The sequence below is a fragment of the Muntiacus reevesi genome, chromosome 18 (assembly GCF_963930625.1).
Source record: "Muntiacus reevesi chromosome 18, mMunRee1.1, whole genome shotgun sequence".
Lineage (NCBI taxonomy): Eukaryota > Metazoa > Chordata > Mammalia > Artiodactyla > Cervidae > Muntiacus > Muntiacus reevesi.
This window is the reverse complement of record NC_089266.1, coordinates 29,172,544-29,197,041: the sequence shown is the minus strand read 5'-3', so window position 1 is coordinate 29,197,041 and position 24,498 is coordinate 29,172,544. Positions and strand designations below refer to the sequence as shown.

The window sequence follows — 24,498 nt, the reverse complement described above, 5'->3', positions numbered from 1 at the left end:
TGGCAGCTGGATTCTTAACCACTGAACCACCAGGGAAGTCCCAAACTCATTTCTTTAAGGGTAAGACCTGCAGGGGATCAGAGGAACCCTTATATTGTACTTTAAGATCCCCTGGAGAAGGGCATGGCAACACACTCCAGTATTCTTGCCTGGAGAACTCCATGGACAGAGGACCCTGGTGGGCTATACAGTCCGTGGGGTTGCAAAGAGTCAGACACAACTGAGCCCCAGGATAATGCACCTGGGGCTTGCAAGCGCTTGTGATCTAACATCTTAGTAGTAGGCATGACTGCCATCTGGTGGCCATGTGCTGCCATGGCATGTCACCAACCTGAGGGTTTCTCAGCCTTGCACTGTTGCCATTGTTGGGGGGTGGGGGGGCTGTTTTGTGCACACTATGGGAGGTTCAGCAGCACCCCACGGAAACCAGCACTTTCTGGAGACCAGTGACACTCTCTCCCCAAGTGGTGACAGAGAAAATGTCTCCAGACACTGGCAATTGTCCCCTCTGGGGGCAAAATCACCCCCGGCTGAGAACCTAAGAGTTTCGTGAATGCAAAGTAAATAACTAAACAGTGTTTGTTCATTCACTCACAAACAGCTCAGATTAGGCAAAGGTTTTCGTTCCTAACATCAGCTGGAAGGAGTGAGCTCTTGGCCAGGGTCACTCACTCAACAGAGTGCTTTTCACAGCTTTGCGAGATTCTGAGCTTTAAATTCAGGAACAAGAAAATCCATTCTTATCCAGTGACTCCCAGCTGCCTCAGGCAGAAATAACAAGCATGGTGACTCCTGGCACACACACACACGCCCCACACTCGGCTCAGATCCTGCAGAGGGAACTCACAGCAGACCACGTTGCAGCCTCATCACGGCGCTTCAGCCAGCGACTGCCACATCACCCAGACAGGAAGCTGCTGTACCCCTTGGATTTGAGTCTCCTCCCCCCACCTAGAGCTGAAGTCAGGGTGGAGTGGCACTGACAAGGGGGATGCTCCTTGAGAATCCTCTTTGTCCCCCGGAAACCTGAGACTCCACTCACTCACAGAGAGAAACCAGGCTCCAGGTGGCACTAACAGAGGTCCAGTAAGTACGCTCAGTCCCAGCCAATCCAGGGAGTCCCCACTGCCCCCCGAACACACACACACACACGCCCCTAGAGACACCAGATGGCTGGGTGCTACTGGTACTGGCAGGGAGGTGCCACCACACAAAGCACTCTCCCCAGGAGGTGCCTCTTCCTCATGGGCAGACGACCCCCTACCCACCCACTTGCATTCCCTTTCCACCCACTCAGGCAGCATCGGCAGAGACCAGGTAGAGCTCCAGCAGCACCAGATCAACCAAGCTGACCAAAATAGTACCACAAAGGCTCTGAAGATTAAATTGCCATTGAAACCAGGGCCCACAAAACTACACCGAGACCTACTATAAATAGGGTGACGATGCCCTAAAACAGATTTAATTAGCACCTTCACTTACATGATTTTTAAGTAACATGTAAAACCCTAGATTGAAAGCTTTATCTTTTACAATTTGAAAAGGTCATTTTCTTTTTGTAGTCAGTGCTACTGACAAGTCAGATTTACTCAATTATTACTCATTGAGGGGCCACAAAATGCCAGGAACTGGGTTTTTTCCTTTTTTTTTTTTTTAATTTAACTTTGGCTGTGCTGGGTCTTCATTGCTGCCCGCAGACTTTTCTCTAGTTGTGATGAGCGGAAGCTACTCTGTAGTTGCGGTGTGTGGGCATTTCATTGGGGTGGCTTCTATTGTGGAGCACAGGCTCCAGAGCACAGGCTTCAGTAGTTGTAGCACCTGTCCTGCAGGCATGTGGAATCTTCCCAGACCAGGGATCAAACCACTGTCCCCGACATTGGCAGATGGAGTCTTAACCATCAGGGAAATCCCAGGCACTGCTTTTAGCACTCATTGAACAAAACAAAACATTCTTTTTTGTGTGTGTCTTGTAAGAGATCCATGTTTAGTTTCTGGAAGTTGTCAGAAGTTCTTCTTTGTTATTTATTGTTGGAGGAAGTCAACAAGAGGATGTGACCGTTGGTTGACCCAAGAGCTGTTGTATAGTTGCTACTACTGCTGCTGCTGCTGCTAAGTCACTTCAGTCGTGTCCAACTCTGCGTGACCCCATAGACGGCAGCCCACCAGGCTCCCCACGTCCCTGGGATTCTCCAGGCAAGAACACTGAAGTGGGTTGCCATTTCCTTCTCCAGAGCATGAAAGTGAAAAGTGAAAGTGAAGACGCTCAGTCGTGTTCGACTCTTAGCGACCCCATGGACTGCAGCCTATCAGGCTCCTCTGTCCATGGGATTTTCCAGGCAAGAATACTACAGTGGGTTGCCATTGCCATCTCCATGTTTAGTTGCTAGTTGTATCCAACTCTTTGCGACCCTGTGGACTGTAGCCTGTCAGGCTCCTCTGTCCATGGGATTTCGCAGGCAAGAATACTGGAATGGGTTGCCAGTTCCTTATCCAGGGGATCTTCTCCACTCAGGAATCGAATTTGTGTGTCTTGCATCTCCTGCCCTGGTAGGTGGGTTCTTTACTAGCTGAGCCATCAGGGAAGTCAGAGGAATTTGAGTTATTTTCAAAGCAGAGAATCTATGGTGTTAAAATATGGTCAAGACCACTCCCCGTTTATCACCCTCTTCCTACCAGGTGATCTTATGTAATAATAAATCTATTTTTACCTCTGTTTTGCAGTAATCATCTGGCTGACTGCATGTATGTTCCTGCATGCGCGTACACATTTGGGTGTTCATGTAGATCAGGGTGGGACAAAGGTGAAGAAAACCCTTGGAGGTAGAGCTGCTTGTATCTGTTAGTATCCACTCCTCTCCCAGTCCAGCTGTAAGGTTACCCTGTGCTATGGTGAGTGGACAAAGATTTCCCCAGAGTGATGTCAGAGAGAGCAGAAAGGAGCACAGAAGACATCAGAAAGCTCCCCCACTCCCAGAGCACATCCCTGAGTCCCCTCGTGGCATCTGGAGCTTTTCATCGCTGCTACCGTTCCATCCCCATCTAGACACACACGCACACACACCCTAGGGCAGACTGTAGCCATCGGTCTCTCAGAGGGTCTCCAATCCATTTTTCATTAGTTTCTTAACTCAACAACCTCCCTCCTTCCAGAGGCACCCAGGTTGGGTTTGGGACAAGGACCTAGCCATTTACATTAGGATGCTGTGTTAGTTACCGTTTTCTGTCTAACAATATTACTACATACTTGGTGGCTGAAAATAGCACACATTCGTTATCTCACAGTATCTGTGTATGAAGGTCCAGGCACAGCTTAGCTGGGTCCTTGCAGCGGGCTGTCAAGGTGTCAGCCAAGACTGGTTTCTCATGTAAGACTCCACTAGGGTTGATCCACTTCCAAGCATCTGGCGGTTGTTGGCAAGGGTTAGTCCTCATCTGTCTTTCTGGGCTGACAGTTTCTTGTCTTGCAGATTTCCCCAATATCACACTTGTTTCACCAATGCCAGCAAGGAGGATTCTCCTAGCAAAACAAGCATTAGAATCGTGTCACCTTTGTTGCATTTTATAGGTTAAAAGTAAGTCACAAGTCTCTACTCAAGGTCAGGGAGCAGGTAACACAAAGGTGTGAATACCATGAGGCTCAGATCATGGGAACCACTTTGGAAAATGGGAACTGGATAAAGAGTACCTTCTTTTTGCCGTGTCTCGTGGATTGCAGGATCTTACTCCCCCTACCAGGGACTGAATCTGCGCTCACTGCAATGGAGGTGAGGAGTCTTAACCACTGGACTGCCAGGGAAATCCCAGGGGGTGCCTTATGGTAGGAACTAAAAATCTTTTCCCCCAAAGTTTTTTAAAACCACTGAAGGGTTTTAAGCAGGAATGTAACATCTTATTCACACTTTAGAATGATCACCAGCCAGAACGTGTGGCTAACAAACTGGTAGGAAAGCAAACTTGACTTACAGAAATCAGCTAGGAGGTTGGTACCATAATACCAGAGAAATGTCGGTGTCTAGAACTAAGGTAATGGGGCTTCCCTGGTGGCTTAGACATTAAAGAAACCGCCTGCAATGCAGGAGACCCAGGTTCGATCCCTGGGTCAGGAAGATCCCCTGGAGAAGGGAATGGATACCCACACCACTATTACACTAAGGTAATACTGAAGGTAAAAGAGAAACATGAACAAACTGGAGAATGATTTAAAGAATACAGTGAATAGGACTTGGTGATGAATAAACAGTGAGAGTTGAGGATATTCCGGTTCTGGCTTTTGCAAATGATTTGTGAGCCGTGATATTATTCACTGAGAAGAAGAGGGACAGTGTAGACAAAAATTAAAGTTAGAGGTGGGTAGGTTTGTCCAATAACTGAAAGTGAAAGCTGCTCAGTTGAGTCCGACTCTTTGTGATCCCATGGACTATAGTCCTTGGAATTCTCTAGGCCAGAACACTGGAGTGGGTAGCCTTTCCCATCTCCAGGGGATCCTCCCAATCCAGGGATCGAACCCAAGTCTCCCGCATGGCAGGCAGATTCTTTACCAACTGAGCTATCCGGGAAGCCCATTAACAGAATTAGAGACTAATCGTGCTCCCTTGAGAGAACACCTCCTTTGATAAATTTAATTTTTATGCTTTCAGAAAACCTGTTGCTCAAATCTGTTGAGCCAGTTGAAACTGGCTGAATCTTTTCAACTCACCCATCTCACATGGGTGAATTTTCAGTTTTACAAGTAGTCTACGAACGCATGCACCTCGGTCTGCAAATACATCTTTCACACTGTTCGACAGCAAAGGATGAGTTTAGGAGAAAGGAGACGAATGTTGGGAGAGCCAAGTACTGTGAACATCTTACAGTGGAGTGTGTTAAGTGGGACGCCTCAGCAGCGCCACGTGCAAACAGAGCGCGGGACTTGCAGTATCGCGGTTCTGCCGTTAGCTCTCTTGCGTGACCTCGGGATCCCGCACGAGCTAAGCGCCCGCTACTCTCGCGAGAGGGAGGCAGCCCGCGGCTCCTAGGATTCCCCCAACCGCGCCACGCGTTCTCCCACCTGCTAAGGAGCGGGAGTCTGGCCGCGCCCGGGGCCTTCTGGGAATCGTAGTTCCGGGGCCGAACGAGGCCCGCCAGCCTAACCCCCTGCTCTTGCGCATGCGCGGCCCCGCTGGCCCGAGAAGTTCATAGCCTTTGTGAGGCCGTGGTGGGGGGTGAGTTGTGGCTCAGGTGCCGGTTCTCTCACTCGGCCTCGGCAGTGTTCCCCGGGCAGCTGTCTGCACCGATCCGGGCTGGAGTGCGCGCTGGAGGAAGGGGCGTCGAGGGCAGGAACGCGGCCCGGGGGCTCGGGACGGGCGGGCGGGGGGGGGGCTTGGTCTGCGCGGCGGCCCCTCGGCGGCGGCCGGGGCGCTGGTGCTCCGGCCGCGCGGGCCCCGAGCGGCAGCACCAGGCGCGAGCGCCCAGCCTCAGGGATGCTTGTCCCGGCTTTCCAGGTGCCAGCTTCGAGGGCCGAGCCGGCTCGGGACGGAGCGAAGCCTTTTGGAGGAGCCCCCCGAGGGGCGGCGGGAAGGAAGACCACGAGGCCTCGGGGCTTCCCGCCCCTCCACCCCGAGAGGGCTGCGCTGGGGGGAGAGCAGAACCTTCGCGGCCGGGAGGAGGCGGTGACCATGGAGACTGATGTGGCCGAAACGCCCGGGAAGAGAGGTGAGACGGGCCGGTGTTGAACTTGTGCTGGGGGCCGGGCCTGAATCCTTCCTGATGAACGGGAGTCAGTGTTGTCCGGCTCCTTTGTCTGGGGACGGACGGGCTCTTCGAGTGAGAGTGGAGAGCTTGCCCCTCTTCCCACTCCAGCTGGGTGCACAGCAAACCCTCCAAAGCCTCCATCAAAATGTGAGCGAAATGTTATTAATAGCTGCTGAGGCTTGGGCATAGCCTCTCACTTTGTCTCACACCTTCTTCTTCTCCTGGGTGGTTATACCATCCTAGCCTCATAACTGGGTCCGACGATTTAGCTTTTTGGTTGGCAAAAATACCTTACACATCTTCCCAGTTGGCTCAATGGCAAAGAACCCGCCTGCTAATGCAGGAGACACAGGAGAGAAAGGATCAATCCCTGAGTCTGGAAGATCCCCTGGGGAAGGAAATGGCAACCCACTTCAGTATTCTTGTCTGGGAAATCCCATAGACAGAGGAGCCTGGCGGGCTACAGTCTATAGGGTCGCAGAAAGTTGGACCCGACTGAGCACGCATGCATTTTCCACACCTGTTTTTCCACTTTGCACAAAAACTCTTTGATTTCAGTAGAGCAGATCCTTTGTCTTACAGAGGAGACACGAGGCATAGGAGTCAGTGACTGGCTTCCAGTTCTCCTAGATCAAGGCTTTCTTGAAGTTTGCTCTGTGACCTACATCAAATCCACGCCCCTCCCCCACCCCTGCTTGTTGAATTTTTAGGTTCTACCCCAGTCTCAAGTAATGATAATTATTTGGAGGTGGGATCCAGCAGTCCACCTTTGGACTAAGGTTGCAGGGTGATTTCTTTCAGAACTGTTGAGCCTGCTTTTCCCATATTAATTTAATGTAGATTAAGCCTGGTAGGGGGGATGTGGCGGGGACTTTAATTTCCAGGCTCAGAGGGTGCCATCTTCCAGGATCTGTTAGGGTAGCAGCAACTGAATGAATTGAAACCCCAAGGAGCAGTGTTCCTGAGTTATTTCCAAATTGGGATCCCTTCAGTAGCAGTGTCTGTAAGGAGCACCAGTAGTACAGTGGCAGGAGTTGCAAATCTACATCTACAAGATACATTTGGGTCCTATCATGACTGCTTTCTTGCCTTTAGCTCTGCCTCCCCAGGATTCTCCCTTTTCCCAAGAAAACTGCACAGAAGAGGGAGAAGTGGCAGCTTTGCGCCTCACGGCCAGGTCGCAGGTGAGTGAAAGTCTCTGCTGTTTATTGAAATTCACCTTATTTCTCAGATTGTGGACACACTCTCTTCTGTTTGAAGTGGCGTTTCTGTGTCCTGCTGGAGCCCATCTGCAGAGCTGAGTTCTGATTCTAAGAGATGGCTCGAGTGACTAGTGGATTCGGTGGGAAATGTTTTCTACTTCTTCACAGGATCTTGTGCATCTAGTTTTATCACTCAGCAGGCATGGAAGGAGCTTTGCCCTTCTTTAACGTGGCAGCTAATTTCTGTGCCTGGTATTTGGAAATGATTTTAAAAGATAGTGTGGTGCACTCTTCTTAAAATGTATGTTTCAGTAGGGGGAAACAGCATACACATGACTGTTAAGTAGGAATTTAAGAAAGCACCTTAAGTGCTGGAGTGAATTATGAACATAATTATTCAGATAGTTCAAAGAAGTACCGGAAAAGGAAGCCTATAGAAGGATTCTAATCAGCTCTCCAAGATGATGAACGCTCAGGTATTTTAGAGGTGAAGTGTTATCAAGTTGCAGCTTGCTTTCCAATCTCTCCCTTCCCCAAGGGCTGATATTAAGAATTGTTAATAATGGGACTTCACTGGCAGTCCAGTGGTTGAGACTGTGCTTCCACTACAGGAGGCTCGAGTTCAGTCCCTAGCCAGTGAACTAAGATCCCTCATCCCTGTGGTGTGGCCAAATATATATATATTAAAAGAGTTGTTGGATTTAAGTGGTAGTTGTAATAGATGGGTGATTGGTATAATAGTCTTTCAACTTTCTTTGCATATCCAAAAACTTCTAATTTTTATTAAACTTGGGTAGGAGAAAAGAGTTCTCCCTGATGTGTGTCATACCACAACCCAGAGATTCCTCCACTAGCCTCTCTCTTGGCTGCTTTAATCCAGAGTGTGAAAAGCGGGCCTGGCACTTTGCTACCAGTTATCAGAGTGATTTCTCAGGATCCTTGAGTACTTGGTGTTGTCCGATGGTTTCTTGAATGTCTTACATGAATATTGAAGATTCTATCACTCAAGAAGCTTTTTAAGTTGCATCTAATGAAAACTCAATTCAAACTGGCCCAAGCAAGTTTATTGATAATTATAAGGGAAAATCCAGGTCTGGCAAAAATTAAGTTCAGACAGTGACATTAGAACCTGTTTTCTCCATTTCAGTCACCTTTTCTTTTCTCTCTGTGTGTTTTGCATTCAGTCTTTTCTTCTAGTGGAGGCTGGCCCCTAACGAATTTAGGCTTACATCGTCCCATGTTGAAAATCAGAGGAAAAGAACATCTTCCCTTCTGGTCGTTCCAGATTCCAGAAGTACTGAAAGTTAACTCTAATGGGTATTATACCCTTCCTTGGACCATTATTTGCCAAATCTGACTGTGATGATCAGAGTAGAGAATAGACCTGAGCACACACATGTAAACCTGTATCCCACCCGTGGGTTAGAGGTGGAGCTGGTACTGCCTGAACTGCGTGGACTAGACGTGGCCAGGCGTGGCAGCCAGAGGACAGTCAGGGTACAAGCACCAGAAGAAGGGTGAATGCTTAATACATTTCAACAAGAGACTAGTTTCAAGAGTTGTTACAGCTTCAGGATGAATTAAACCTTTTATGGAAATTTTGAAAATTCTCTCTGTGTCCTTTTTGTATTGCATTAGATTTTGTTTGATGCTAATATTGCAACTGTCTTTCTTATTAGAATTTGCCTAGGCTGTGAATCTTTTAGTTATCAGAATTTTTTTTTAATGTTTTAAAATTTTGCTTACAGTACAGGTGAAAGGCACAGACATGTATAGATATAAAAGTATATTATGCGTACTAACCTCACCAAGTTCAGTTCGCTATCTCTCCCTACTAAGGATAACAGTTTGGTGTATATTTTTCCAGAAGTTTTTGTTGAACTTGAACTACTGTATTCAGACATGTAGTATACTATGTTTCCTTCCATTTCCTCACCCACCCACCCAGTCCCCAACTTTGGGGGTTTTGTCTGGATCTCTTTTTCTGTAAAGAGGATGTGTCTATTTTAAGAAACCTTTTTATAAGGGAAATGAATTTATTCATATTAATATAATTACTTGTGTGTTTCACATTTTTGTTGCTGTGTTATTTTTGTAATTCTGTTTGCTATGCTTTCTCGGTCTATATTTTTTTCTGCCTTTTGTGCAGTAGTTTGCATTTTGTCTTTCTGATTTTTTTTGGTTTGTTTTTCTGATTTTTTTTTTTTTTAAATGGTTTGGAAGTTAATTTCCACTGTCAGTTTAGCTATAGATAGGCAGATTGGAGGATCAAAGTCACTTTTTTTTCATAGTATCTTATCTCCTTAGTAGCTGATTAATGATTTTTACATTTTCTAAGGATGATTCCTATATTTTTCAAGTCTCTAAGATTAGTTCCATTTTGGGAAACTTTATTTGAAATAATTTAAGACTTATGTAGCAAGTGGTAGAAAGATTTTTCATATATGTACTACATTTAGATTCTCCAGAATTTAACATTTCACTTCTTTTCTTATTTTCTTTTTCCAGAATCAGGAAGTTGATGTTGTTATAGTACTATAACGTACTGCTCTTATTCATGTTTCCCAGTCCCTTATTTTTCTTGATTTTCTTCCCCTTAATTTCTGCTTTTATCCTTCTGTTTTCCCTTGTTCTGTCTCTAATTTGACTTGATGCTTTGTTCACTTAATTATAGTAATTTTTTTAATGAAATGGAGGTGTTTCTTCTGAGTACAATTTTAGCCTTATGACATTGATTTTTGCCTTTTATTTCATTATTGTTTTGAAATTTTAATATTTTTTAATTATTTTAATTAATTTTTTCAATTACCATTAGTTATTGCTTTTTCATTTCTGTTTTGGAATTTATTAGCATTTACCTTGTTACTTTTGCAAGTGCTTTATGAATATTTAAATAGAAGTTGTTTTCTATCAAGTTACAGCATTTGGTATATTTATTTCAACAACCTGGAATATCATTCCCATTCTCTATCACTTAAAGAGAAACATTGAGTACTGGTATGTGTCTTTTTCCAATGAGTTTTTGTATTTTGAGTGTTAGATAAACTCAATCCTACGTATGAACATTTACATTTTATATCTCTACCCTTTCTTAATCTATTGCTGTCATTTTCCAGTTTAATGCTTTTTGCTTTGAGTTGCTTCTGTGCTTCATTGAATTTGATGCCCGTCTGTTCCACAGCTTGTCCAGTCACAAGTTCTGTGTAAATTATATTTCAAGTTTTTTATTGAGGACTCAGGAAAATTATACAGATGTGCTTTTTGTCTCTGCCTATATTTCATTTACTTTACCAAACTGTTTTGTTGATTCATTGGATGCTGTTTTAACTCTTGATTCCCCAGAAAAAAATGATAGTCTCTCAGTGCAGAAACCATGGTCTTCTTTGGATTCTCATGTTGGATCTTGGACAGTGTGCCTGGCACCTAATTGTTACCCAGTGACTCTACATGGAAGGTCCAGAACACATGAGAATGCTGGTCTCTTACCGTAGTCGTTCCCCCTGTCGAGTACATCTACGTGCTTACTCCAGGGCCAGCAGAAACCGAGAGGGAGACTGCAGAGAGACAAATGGTGAACAGAAGTATGTTTTGTGTCTTAGGCATCAGTGACCTTCAAGGATGTGGCCATGGACTTTACCCCAGAGGAGTGGGGGAGGCTGGATCCTGCCCAGAGGGACGTGATGCTGGAGAACTACAGGAACCTGGTCTCACTCTGTAAGGACAGACACTCGCTGTGACTCCTGACCTGCTTATGGGGACCTCACTGTTTTATTGATAGTGAAGTAGCTTAACAAAGCCAGAAATTATGTAAAGTGTTGGTCCCTTTGGGCCCAGAGAGAATCTGTTTATGCTGTAAGGTCTTGGTGAAATGTCTGGGCTTGTTTTCTTTTATTAGGAGTCTTTGGATTCAGGTGACAGAAACTGAATTCACACTAGCTTGAAAGGGAATCAGGTACGGTGTCAGGAATTTCTTTTATCTGCTTATTTTTTAATGACATACCATAGGTTTGCCTGAATCTCCTTGTGGGCAGAGATGGCCTTTGGCCTCTCTAGGACTACGTCGTTCTTCCCAGTTACAGAGCTGAGGAAAGAAAGAGGGCTTCTGTTCTGGGAGTTTCAGCAAATAGGCTTATGTGTCCATCATGAGACAGTTACTCACGCCAGGGAAATAGAGAACTCTCTGGCCAGTTTGGAACCTGTGTCCACCTCTGTGTGGTGTGCTTGTGTGCAAGTGTGTGCATGCACACACATGCATGCACATGTATGTGTTTGTATGAGGAGTCAAAGGAACTATCTTAGCTCCTCCCAAATTAAGTAATAAATTCCATAAGAAAGTGGGTTCTAGTAACTGAAGAAGAAAGAGAGGAAAACATCAAAAACAACTAATCATAGACCCCCAGGCTCCTGGTGCTGCTGCAGGGGTCCCACTTCACCCAGCTCTTTCCCTGAGCTGAGGACTGATGAATAGTATCTCCCTGGGACTCCTGTAATAAACAAGTGAGAAAAATAAATAAATAGATAAACAAGTGAGAAATTCTTTTTTTTTTTTTTCCATTTTTTACAGGCTAAATGTTTGTCTTTTCAAATGCATGTGACTCCTTACTGTGCCCAGACTCTTGCTGCACATGTTTTAAGCTTCATTTATAGGCTTCCACCTCCGTTATTCCAGAACTTCCTATGGTGTCTTGTCTTTGTGGATCCAGGGGTTGGACCTGTGCTCTGGGACAGAGCTTTATACCCATCACCAAGAACTAAGTTCCTTTTTTTATTTTTTTGTTTTTTTTTAATTTTTCTAATGAACAGGGCTTCCAGTTTCCAAACCTGAGAACCACAGTTTGGAGAATGGAAAAGAACCACTGCTGCTTGAGAGAAAAGCCCCCAGAAGCAGCTGCTCAGGTGAGTCAGATAGATGGGGGTCTTCAGAAAGAACAGTCCTATGGGATGCTAAAGAAGTCAGGACTTCCTGGTGGTCCAGTAGTTAAGACTCCTTGCTTACAGTGCAGGAGTCATGGGTTCAATCACTAGTCAAGGTACTAAGATCCTGCATGCTGTCTCTACTTGCTTATGTCAGAGATGCTACAGTACAACATGTTGAAAACATGGATGGCTGGTATGTGCCCAAATTCTCCATCCCCCTAACAGGATCCTCTTCCAATAATTGTATTAATGATATTCGCTGCTTATCAAATTGTACATGTCAGAAATCTGAACAATCTTTACATAACCCCTTCACCTTTATCCAGTTCATCCTTTTGTTTATCTGATCACTTCTAAGTATTTCCTCACCATTAACATCCCTCTGTCTCCCTATCATCTGAGGTCATATCCCTGACTCCACCCTTACCCCTGTAAACCATTCTTCATGTGGCAGTGAGTGATGGTTTCAAAATGCAAGTCTGATGGCATCACCCTTTTGCTTAGGGCTTGTCCATGGCTTCCCATTGCTCTTAAGATGACAGCCAAAATCCTCGAGGCCTATAGATGCTTGTAAAATCTGTCCATTACTCATAATATCCAGCCCTGCTTCATACCTACTTTCCCTCCGATTTTGTACCTTATCTTAGCAACTCTTAATGGTTTTAGCATCATTGAACCTATTTAACTCCCCAAATTGTTGAGAATCCTAGCAAGCTTTTGTTTATGTGGGTTATATCTACCAGTAGTTACCATATTAGAAACTAAAAGTGAGAAAGATTTTAAACTATTGTATGATTAATTTAGAAATAACAATTATAAACCCATTACATGTTAACACAAATAACACAATTTAAATAAAAATTATTTCTCTACAACAGAAATTTATTGGAAAGAATGGCATTGTTTTACATTTTTGCAGGTCTTTTTGTATATGGCTAATAGAGGACAGCTTTATAATTACACCTGCTTCTGAATGCAGCTTGATGTGATGCATTGTTTTGGTTGGCCTGTATGAAGAATATTGCCTCACACCAATATTTAGTTGGAAGAAGTGGAAGTATTTTATAGCCTTTTCAGATAATTTTGGCTTTTCTCCTGATTATACACCAAAATTGGGCAAGTAGTTGTTTCCTAAAGGTTAGGTGCAGGTGCATCTGAAACTATATCCTTGAACTTTTCATACTCTTAAAATCTATTGATCTTTTGGAAAATTTTGGTTTACTAAGTTAGGCAGATCTTCCAAATATTGACACATTGTGCAATATTTTAAAAGCACAATTTTCAGTATCACCCCTGACCTTATCAGAAAAGCCTTTAAGTATTAGGAAACTATCAAGCTCTCGGTGGGAGGTAAAAGTTTTCCAAAATTCTAATTTCTGCCTAAAAGTTCACATTTTTTCAAATACTGTCAGTCGTTTTCTTTGAAATGGTAGGCTTATCTTTTTTTCAGTTTTGAGGGAATATCTGCCAGATACCCAACATAGATAACATAGTTGTCAGTCATTCTTTCAAGTATAAGTGCTAGTCTATTTAAACAAGAAAAACTAACTGCTTCCACAATGGATGGTTTGCCTCAAGACAAGCACCATATTTTGACATGAGTGGACTTGCATTATGAATATTTCCTATTTCATCATCTAGAATGTTAAAAGGGCGTGTAGTCAAAGTTTAATAAATTAAAATTAATTTAATAAATTAATAATGTTTCCTGTTGTTTCCACAGACATTTTTAGGTGAAACTGGCTTTTTTTTTTCTTTTTTTTTTGCTTAACTGAGAGTACACAGCAGGGGAAAATGTAACAGCTACTAGTACACCTGGTGTTTTGTCCTGATTTGTAAATAAGTTGTGGGCAGTTTCACCACCATTACTTTTGCAACATAAATGCAGACGTCAAGACAATGAAAAAGGCCAATAAGATCCAAGTATTATTTTGAAAACAGTTTTGAACCTAGAGACTCCCAGAGGTCCACAGACCACACTTTGAAATCACTGCCCGTACTAGCCTTACATCAATTTATATTTTACAAACAACTTACATAGCACTTATGCTGTATCAGGGTCCTCAGTGTTTTATAAATATCCTCATTTAATGTTCCTTGAGGTAGGTGTTGTTTTTATTCTTCGTGAAGCAGGTACTGTTTTTGCTCCATCTTACAGATAAGGAAGCTAAAGTAGAAAAGTTAAATAACTTGGGCCAGGTCACATGGCTGGAAGTGGCAGAGCTGGTTTTAAATTCACGCGTTCTGATTTCAGAGTCCATGTTCTTAACTGCTCTGCTCTTCCTAAGTACTGCCTCTCACCTTGGGGCTTCTGTACATATCATTTCCTCTACCTAGAAGGCTCACTTGTGCATCTGTACCTGTTACCTGGAACACTCACCCGGACCCCAGCCCCACTTGGATTTCAGCTCAGTGATTTACCTTCTCAGGGAGGACCCCACCCCCCCCCCACCCCCCTGGATTCCCCTTATAATCTTTCACAGCATCATTTGCCTTTTATTTCTTACCACGGTGCATTTTTTATATGTATTCATGGATGTCAGACTAAATTTTTTTCTCCCCTTGTGTACATAGGGACTGTTTGTTTTTCCCCAGAGCTTAGCATATCCAATAGATAATCACTGAATGAACGGATAGACGAGTAGATAAATGAACAGAGTTCATCTGGCTGTGTGGAATGAGGGACAGGTCTAACTTGTCTTCTGAGTGTTTAATAAGTCACAGGACCATTTGCTTTAAAAACCAATTATCTTTAGTTCACTGACTGAAATTCCACCTTTGTATTATCCTTAATTCCTTTTTATACTTGACTGTTTCTGAAATTGCTCTTCTGTTTCATTTTCTGTTGTTTGTTGTTGTTTAGTTGCTAAATTGTATCTCTTTTGCGACCCCATTAACCCACCAGGCTTCTCTGTCCGTGGGCTTTCTCAGGCAAGAATACTGGAGTGGGTTGCCATTTACTCCTCCAGGAGATCTTCCCAACCCAGGGATTGAACCCGTGTCTCCTTCATTTCAGACAGATTCTTCACCACTGAGCCACCTGGGAAGTCCACCTATCAAGCTACCAGACTTTTTTCCTACCATACCTTTTTTTTAGGCAACCAAGAATTTATCTAGTCAAATGGATTTCACTGAACTATTTATTTATTCTTTGGAACTATACTCTTTATAAATTATCTTAGCTTTATAATTTCATATTGAACACAAAAATTCTAATAGATATATAGTAGATATATTCAGAGAGGTTGGCTACTGTCCCTGCTGTCTTGTATTCTGGTGCTCTTTCTGTAGGTAATGTAGGTAATCTTATTTATTAGTATTTCATGTATCTGTCCTTGATTTTGGAAAATGTAACCAAATATGTCGATAATATCTATATCTCTCAAAGTAGCAAACCAAACACAACACACTTCTTTCCAGTTTGCTGGGGTTTTTTAAGTCTATTTAATGTATCCTGAAGATCACCTCCTAGCAATTATGTAGTGATCATTCTCCTATTTTTTTAAGTTGCACATACTCCATTGTGTGTGTACACCATAATTTAATCAGTTCTCTATAGAATATTTGAGATGTTACCAGTTTTGCTACCTCAGTTAGTGTTGTAATGTTTAGCCTTGTGCAGGTATAATTTAATATATTTGCCATTATATCTTAGGGAGGTCTTAGATTTTTGAATGGGGACATTATAAACGCGTTCTTAGGGGATATTTTAAACTGAAAATGGAGTGCATAGTAGGATTGAATAGGGCTGGGTGTCTGGAAACTTAGAAGTCATCACTGTGCCTGCACCAAGGTGGTGACTGCCTGGCTGTTTATGATAGACAGCACTTGATGTTCTGTGAGAGGTTGTTCCTCCCCTGTCCTGATCTGGGATACTCATTTCCTGCTCATCCAGCAATGTAGCACTTCTTCTCCATCCTTCCTCTTGTCTTTCTGGTCATCTTTTGCCCTATTCTGCCTTCTGGGTCAGATGGTGTACTGATTTATCTGCATACTCTGTACATTCGTTCCCCTCCATTTGCTTCTCTTTGCAAATCATCTTCCAGGAGTCAAATTTACTTCCTCATTGAAGCCATGCTTTTCACCTTCATTAACTCTGACCTGTTACAGAACTGCCATTTTGTCAAACTCAGAGGACGAAGGAAATTTGCATTTCCAATTTCTTTCAGACTCGGAGACTAGTCCCAGAAGCAAGGATTCAACTTCAGTGCACGATTTTTCCAAAGAAGAATCATGCCGGGTTGCAGTCATAGACAGGCTGACAAGGGACAGTGTCTGTGACTCCAGCACAGAAACAACTCTCGACTGTGAAGCGTGGTTGGAGAATCAGCAGGGAAGTCAGGAGAGACACTGGAGAGAAATGTTCACCCACTTGAATTCACTCCCAGAAGAGAGAACCCCTGAGCATGATGTTTACTGGAGAAACCTAGGCCAGAAGTCAGTCCTTCTCACTCAAGACAGAGTTCCCAAAGGACCCTATGCCTTCCACACCCTCGAAAAAAGACTGAAACAGAAATCTACCTTAATGAAAAAGCAGAGGACCTATAAAGAAAAGAAACCTCATAAATGCAATGACTGTGGTGAACTCTTCACTTACCACTCAGTGCTCATTCGACACCAGAGGGTCCATACAGGGGAGAAGCCCTACAGCTGTGCAGACTGTGGGAAATCTTTCAGCCACAGGGCTAATTTAACCAAACATCAGAGAACTCACACAAGAATTCTCTTCGAGTGCAGTGAGTGCAAAAAAGCCTTCACCGAAAGCGCATCCCTTGCCATTCATCAGAGGATTCACATCGGAGAGAGACCATATGAGTGCGGCGAGTGTGGGAAAGGCTTTAATCGAAGCACCCACCTTGTGCAGCACCAGCTGATCCACACAGGGGTGAAGCCCTATGAATGTAACGAGTGTGATAAAGCCTTCATTCATTCCTCAGCCCTCATTAAACATCAAAGAACTCACACTGGAGAGAAACCTTACAAATGCCAGGAGTGTGGGAAAGCCTTTAGCCACTGCTCATCACTTACCAAGCATCAGAGGGTTCACACCGGAGAAAAACCCTATGAGTGCAGCGAATGTGGGAAGACCTTCAGTCAGAGCACACATCTTGTCCAGCATCAGAGGATTCACACGGGAGAGAAACCCTACGAGTGTCACGAGTGTGGGAAAACCTTCAGCCGGAGTTCCAATTTCGCTAAACATCAAAGAATTCATATTGGCAAGAAACCATACAAATGTAACGAGTGCAGCAAAGCCTTCATTCATTCATCAGCCCTTATTCAACACCAGAGAACTCATACTGGGGAGAAACCCTACAGGTGTAACGAGTGTGGGAAGAGCTTTAAGTGCAGTTCATCCCTCATCAGACATCAGAGGATTCACATGGAAGAGCAGCCCTGAAAAATGACTTGAGTGCAAAGGAATGTAAGTTGGTGTTATTGCTGTGTTAAATACCTGAATGGTTTAGGAAGAAGACCCAAAAAATGCTGCCTGAGAAACAGTTCTGTGTGCATCTAATTCTACTCACATAATACAATAGTTTTGAGCCATAAATAATGTTTTTTCTATCCATTGATTTGATCATTCTGAATGCTTCCAGCCAGAAATCTCAAAGGTTGATCCCTAAACCACCATCCCACTCCCCATAATGCTCTTTTGTAGAAATTCAGAAAGTCCTTGGGAGTGGGTAGCAATACAGTCATTGTGAAGTCCAGTTCCCCTTCTTTGTCACACCAAAGCCTGTTACTGCATCTCACTGTGTAAGGACATCCTTATCTTGTAGGTAAGCCTGAGGGTTCATATCCTCACTTATCAGGAAGACACAGAGCTGTTTATTTTCAAATCCAAAGTGGACACCCAGCTATCTGGAAAATGGCGTTTCTTTTACATTAACTATAAAAATTTAAAGATTAGAGTTGAAATACACTCTGGCTTCCCTCCCAGCCCCGAAGGCTGCTGTCTCAATTGATGAACAAATGGGGTCTGAGTTACGCCTACATGGATTAGGCTGACACTTAGATGATTATTACCCCTCTGCTGGGTACATCCTCACTTCACACTTCCTTGGAAGTGACCTTGAGATAGGGAAAGAGTTGGAACCTTAACTATAGTTTTTTTCAGGTCCCTCTTTCCTTATCTTTGACATTGAATAAATCCTTGGTTTTCTGTAACTACAGAATTAGGGAGATTTCACTCCTTTACCTCATTCTGCTCTGTGTAAAGTAAGTTTTGTCACTTAGAAAAAGCCCCTGGGATATGGAGAGTCTAGAAAGTTGACTGATTCACTGTGCTGTTCCATTTAGAGTCCTAGGCAAGAAGAAGACCTGGAGCAGCTCCGAGGCACAAGAAATATATCCTCAGACCTCACATTATGCACATTTTTTGTCATCGTTCTCCTGTGTATTGGTCTTTGTTGTATCCCAGAGCCCTGGAGAAGGTAGAAAAGGCACAGAGCCACACTGATCTTGACATAAGTTACATGGGTGACCAAAGACCTTGTAGTGGGATGGAAACACAAAAGCAAGAGTTCAAATAAATATTTAGCAGGGCACCACACAAATGTCTTGTTATAGACTTTATTTTATTGTTACAGAGACTAACAGACTGTGAAAAGAAGATTATAGAAAAGAGAGAGGAAACAGTTGCAGATTTCCTCTTCTAAATCTTGTCCTTGATGAACACTCAACAGCCAGCCCATGCTTTTCCCCTCCACATTTACTCCTTACAGTTCTCATCGTTCCTCCATATACCTTAGTTCTATCATTGAGGGAAAGGAGAAGAAGAGTTTAAAGTGGGGGTAATAGAAATCAAGGTCAGGTCTAAAGCCAGCAATAATGGTAACCAAAACAATAGGAAATAGAGTGTAAAGGACTAAGGACAGGCTTTGAAAACAATTTTTTAAAAAAATCTTTTAAAGAGGTGGAACTCTTGAGAGATGAAACTAGGAGAATGGCTGACATAAAAAGGAGCTCAGCCCTCTTATCACTTGATACTCAGATACTTATTACTTGATACTAACAACCTGAAGCAGGAATTGACAAACTGGCCTGGACCCACCACCTATTTCGGTAAATAGTGTTTAATTGGAACTGGGCCTCACATTATTTACATGTTATGTGTAGCTGTTTTTGTACTAAAATAGTGGAATTAAGTAGTTAAGGCAGAGATTTCATGTCCGAAAAAGCCTGAAACACTTGCTGTTTCTCAACATTCCAGGTGTTTGAGTGTGAAGAAGTTCGTTCATCATTTGGTGGCCAATACTTGGCTGACACAAGATTAGTGGGTTTGAATCCTACCACCTCCACTTGGCAATTATGTGACTTTGAAAAGCTACTTTCTGAGCCCCAGTCTTATCTGTAAAATGGGAACAGGTCATCTCTCAAGGCTGTTGAGAGGGTAAGACTGCAGGTAGAGAATCTAGCACACAATTACTCTTTCCTCTCATTAGTTTCCAGGAGCCCCCACATAAACTAAAATCCATGGGTGCTTACAGAAAATGATGTAGTACAGTTGGCCCTCTGTTTCTGAGGCTTTCGCATTCTCATATTCAACCAACCATGGATGGAAATTTGCATCCACGGTTGGTTGAATCTGCTAATGCAAAACAAAATAAAGAGGGCAGGTTGTATTTATTAAAAACACACATGTAAGTGGACCTGTGAAGTTCAAACCTGTGCTATTCAAGGAAGGATTGACAACATTTTAATGAAGTGGTGAGTCAGTTTAGTCTGCTGTAATGAAATGTCACTAAGTGGTTTGTTTATAAACAACTGTCTCACAGTTCTGGAGACTGGAAAGTCCAGGATCAAGACCCTGGTAGAATGTCGGATGAGGCCCCTTCCTGGTCCATAGATGGCCATCTGTTTGCTGTGTCCTCCCATGGTGGAAGGGCTGGGGAGGTCTCTGGGGCCTCTTTCATGAGGGCATGTTTGTGAGGACTCCCCTCATGACCTCATCACCTCCCAAAGGTCCCACTTCCAAATACCAGCACTTTGGGGATTAGGTTTCAAGGTGAATTGGGGGGTGCAGTGGGGACACAAACATTCCATCTATTAACAAGTGGCTGAGCATCAATTAGAAGTACTTAGTGTGTTTTCCACACCCTTTGTTTATTGATCTGGAGTTGACCGCCCTGCACATGAGTGGAGAAGGGCTTCACAGCTCTCTGCTCTTGTTCCATCCCACAAAGCCTCCTGGAGACCTCATGGAATCTGCCTTTTTTCCTTCTAAGAATCACATAACCAGGAGCTGTCCCGTATGTCTTCTAACTGCAGTTTAGGTCAAGGGACTTAGTCTAAGCTAGTTTTACTAAGAGCTCTGGCCCTTTTCATATCAGTATTTGTTCCTTTTATGCTTAAGAGTTTAATCTGACTGCGTGTTTGTACTCCCACAGGAATCTTGGAAGTTTTAGTGTCCTGCTTTTCAAATGTTTTTGATTATCTGTAAACTAAATTTGATTGTTCTTATTGGCCTACTGTCAATAAAGATATCGTTTGTATATTTGTTGTCAGAAACTTTTGTAAAATACTTTTAAATTCTCATTTTAGCATGTTTTGAGAACTAAAGAAAAACCAACTATAAAATATCTCCACTTCAGGAAACTGATTGCATTTCTAATTGTTAAACTGGGATTAATAACCTCTATCCCAGAGAAGGTGAAAGAGCCAAGGAAGATTATTCCTACCAAGTGGTGCTCAGGCCAAGTACATCCCTCACTTAGGAGTGATGGGGAGACCAGGGAGGGAAGGACTTCATATAAAGAGTACAATTAAAACTAAGCTAAATACCTTGTTGGGCCAGACACAGAATAATCCATACATACTAAATGCACACATTTATAACACACGGGATGCTAATCTGTGGGGTTGAAAACTAGATGATCCTTAGCTTTGGCAGGACAGAATGGGTAGTGTTTATGGAGGTCGAGGAGAGGAGCCTCTGAGTTGCTAGTTTTATTCTATTTTCTTACACTGTGTTGTAGTTACAAAGGTGTGGTCACTTTGTAATAAGTCACTAAGCAGTAGAGTTATGATTTCTGTCCTTTCTGCTGTATGTTATACTTCAAATAATGCACTTGAATACATTTTGTAATTAAGGTAAATAATACAAAGTATAATAAGAGTTTGCAATCTTATTTTCATTTCATGGAAAACAGTCACCAGAAGGACTCCAAGATTAAGTACCGTTGGCCCAGGGTTCAAGCCCTGGTCGGGGAGCTAAGATGCCAGAAACTGTTTGGGGGGAAAGTGGGCGGGGGGCTGGGGGGGATGGTATTAGAGTTAACAGTCTCACCATTGAGGGAAGCTGCCCGAGAAACCTTGAGGATTGTGGAACTGAAGCAAAGGAAAGAAAACGTGCTTTAAATAATGTCAACATTTATTATTAGGATGGGCCAAGGAAAAATTCAAAGATCCAGAAATTAAAATGAAGGCATGATTTTTCGACCAAGAAACTGAATGAGGCAGATACAGGTGGACACGCAATACCCAATTCCCCCACCCCTAACCCTCAACCCCCGCGCGCGTCTGGGGCTTTAATTAGTTGCATGAAGCTTCCCTTGTGGCTCAGATGGTAGTCTGCCTGCCATACAGGAAACCTAGTTTCCATCCCTGAGTTGGGAATCCCCTGGTGGAGGACACGGCAACCCCACTCCAGCATTCTTGCCAAGAGAATCCCATGGACAGGGGAGCCTGTTAGGCTACAGTCCATGGGGTCGCAAGAGTCTGACATGACAGCGACTCACACACTCTGTTCTCTCAATGGCTTTATTTCTTTAGTCAAATGGAAGTGCTCAGAGGCAAGGGCTATATCATTCTTTGTATCACTAGTTTTAGTGCTCGACACACAGTCGTGATGTTTCAATCTGACCAAACTTCTTAGGTCCACAAACTGCCTACGATGTGGACCTTCTTAGGTCCACAAACTCCCGGACCAAAGCAGAGAGGAGATGCAAGAGCAGGGCGGCGGCGCGGAGGATTCTGGGCGCCGTGGTCCCCGCCGGCTGCGCAGGCGCACTGCCGTCCGCGGTCGCTCCCGCCGCCGGCGCCATTGCTGGAAGCGCTCACGCCCTGCTCTGAGAGCGCCTTGTCCTCAGGTGGCCGCCAGGTACTAGTTGCCCTGGCGCCCGGCCGGGTCCCCCTCACCCCTCCCTCGGCTCTCGGCTCCAGGCGGCATCGGGGGCGGAGCCGCTTCCGGTGAGGCCTCGGGCCTGGAGCTGACCCGCCCACCTCAGAGGCTGCCAGGGTCGGGCTACCTCAGAAGGCGGCGTCCTGGAGGCTCTGGGAGAGGGAGCCGGGCTGGGCGGGGGCGCGGCTGGACCCTGGGACCACGCCTGGACTGAGGAAGACGGGGGCGAGAAGGGCGTTGAGGGGAGCAGACGGGTTGGAGGAAGGAGAATCTCTCCGCCCTGGCTTTGGCAGTATAGAGGGACTGGGATTCGATAGCGGGAACCTGACAGGTGTCCCCCTCCTGCCTTTGGGAAGCGGAGGCAGCTTTTCCTGCCGGCGCAACTTCCAGATACGTAGCACAGGTTTTTTGGGTGTTTGTTTTTGTTGCTGGGGCAACTTCAGTTCAGTTCAGTCGCTCAGTCGTGTCCGACTCTTTGCGACCCCATGGACTGCAGCACGCCAGGCCTCCCTGTCCATCACCAACTCCCGGAGCTTAGTTAAACTTGGAGGACCTTAGTTCCCCAACCAGAGCTTGACCTGGGCCAGGGTAGTGGAAGCCCGGAGTTCTAACTACTGGATCCCAGAGAATTCCCAGAACGCAGTAGTATTAACTCTAGTCTTGGTGCTGTGCGTTGCAGCCCTGGTTGCTTATTTTATTTTATTTATTTATTTAATTTTTTTGGCCGTTCCATGCAGCTTGTAGGATCTTAGTTCCCCAACCAGGGTTGGAACCCGTACCCCTGCATCGGAAGTGCTGTGTCTTAATCACTGGATCGCCAGGGAAGTCCCTTGGACTTACTTATTTTGTACCTGGAAGTTTGTACCTTTTGACCACCTTCACCAGCTTCGCAGCTACCAATCCCACCCCCACCCCCCCAAACCATCAATCTGTTCTCTGTATCTGGCAGTCTAGGGTGTTTTGTTTTGTTTTTAGATTCCACATTTAAGTGAGATCCAATGGTACCTAATTCACTTAGACTTAATATTTTTGTGTGGTGTAAGTTAGTAGTCCAGTTTCATGCTTTTGCAGGTCACTGTCCAGTTTTCCCAACACTATTTTTTGAAGAGACTGTTCTTTCCCTGTTGTATATTCTTGGCTCCTTTGTTGTAATTAATTGCCCATTTATGTGTGGGTTTAATTCTGTACTCTATTCTTTTCCATTAGTCTGTATCTTTCCCAATATCATACTGTTTTCATTACTATAGCTTAGTGACATAGTTTGAAATCAGGAAGCATGATACCTCCAGCCTTGTTATTTCTCAAACTTGCTTTGGCAATTTGGGATCTTTTGTGGTTCTATACAAATTTTAGTATTATTTGTCTCAATTCTGTGAAAAATGCCTTGGGAATTTTGATGGATTTTGAATCGAATCTATAGATTACTTTAAGTAGTATGGACATTTTTAGCAACAATAATTCTTCCAGGCTTTGAGCATGGAACATCTTTCCACTTAATGTCTTCAAGTTTTCAATGTAAGCAGGTTTATCACTTTCTTGGTTAAATTTATTCCTAAGTATTTCTTTTTTAAGCAATTGTAAATGAAATTGATTCTTAAATTTCTCTGTGGTAGTTCATTATTAGTGTATAGACACACAACAGACTTTTTTTTAAAGTTGGCTTATTATTTATTTTTGGCTCTGCTGGATCTTCATTGCTGTGTGAGCTTTGCTCTAGTGTGGTGAGCAGGGGCTACTCTCTGGTTGTGGGTCATAGGCACCTGACTGTGGTGGCTTCTTGTTGCAGAGCACAGGCTCCAGGGCTCTCGGGCTCTAGAAGACAGGCTTAGTTGTGGCGCACAGGCTTAGTTTGTCCGTGACATGTGGCATCTTCCTGGATCAGGAATCAAACCCATGTCTCGTGCATTGGCAAGTAGATTCTTTACCACTGAGCCACCAGGGAAGTCTCAGATGTGGATTCTTAGTGGAAGTATATTATACATATAAAGGAGGGACAGAGTCACCATAATTCAACATAGATCCCTTTGGGCCTCCAAAGCTCTGCTGAGTGGTAAGAATGTCAAACTGTCCAGGAAGCTCTTATTCAAAAGTAGAATTTCACAAGATATGGAAAGATCAATTCTCTCTGTGCTACTGCCCTCTTATATGCCTTGCAGCATCATTCCACAACTATGCACTTGTTAAGAGAATGTTTTCAAACCTCAAGCTCTTGTTTTCAAACCAAGCTCAACATAACAAGGCCATATCTTTAACCAAAGACAAAAAGCAGAATCGGTGCCTCGGGTATCTGAACAAGATCTCTGCCACTTTGCTTCTCCACAGTGTAAAGCCTTTATTAGGCATATAACATTTTCAGTATAAGAGGACTACTGCTCAGTGCTTTGTGTACTGGATTCCACTTTGTCTTATATCCTTACTACTATCCTGCTCCTTATTGTTTGGTTTTGCCTGATATAGAAAGGATAGATAAAAGATCTATTTGAATGTGAGATTGAGAGAGGCATGTCAAGGTTTCTAATATCT

General features: G+C 43.9%; 1 protein-coding gene across 4 annotated transcripts in view; it reads left to right on the top strand.

Annotated features, from left to right (window-relative positions):
- The first annotated feature begins 5,366 nt into the window (after window positions 1-5,366).
- Window positions 5,367-24,498, top strand: part of LOC136149246 (zinc finger protein 624) — a 32,247-nt gene continuing 13,115 nt past the window's right edge. Inside the window, exons 1-6 of one of the 4 annotated variants that reach the window (XM_065909367.1) lie at window positions 5,367-5,691; window positions 6,826-6,914; window positions 10,532-10,646; window positions 11,736-11,828; window positions 15,896-17,274; window positions 18,153-20,347. In XM_065909367.1, coding sequence (XP_065765439.1) covers window positions 5,460-5,691; window positions 6,826-6,914; window positions 10,532-10,646; window positions 11,736-11,828; window positions 15,896-17,250 — 1,884 coding nt within the window. In that variant the 5' untranslated portion in view covers window positions 5,367-5,459 and the 3' untranslated portion in view covers window positions 17,251-17,274; window positions 18,153-20,347. Of the gene's footprint in view, window positions 5,692-6,825; window positions 6,915-10,531; window positions 10,647-11,735; window positions 11,829-15,895; window positions 21,955-24,498 lie in introns of those variants that run through there. The other 3 variants (XM_065909368.1, XM_065909366.1, XM_065909364.1) reach the window with 3 other exon arrangements.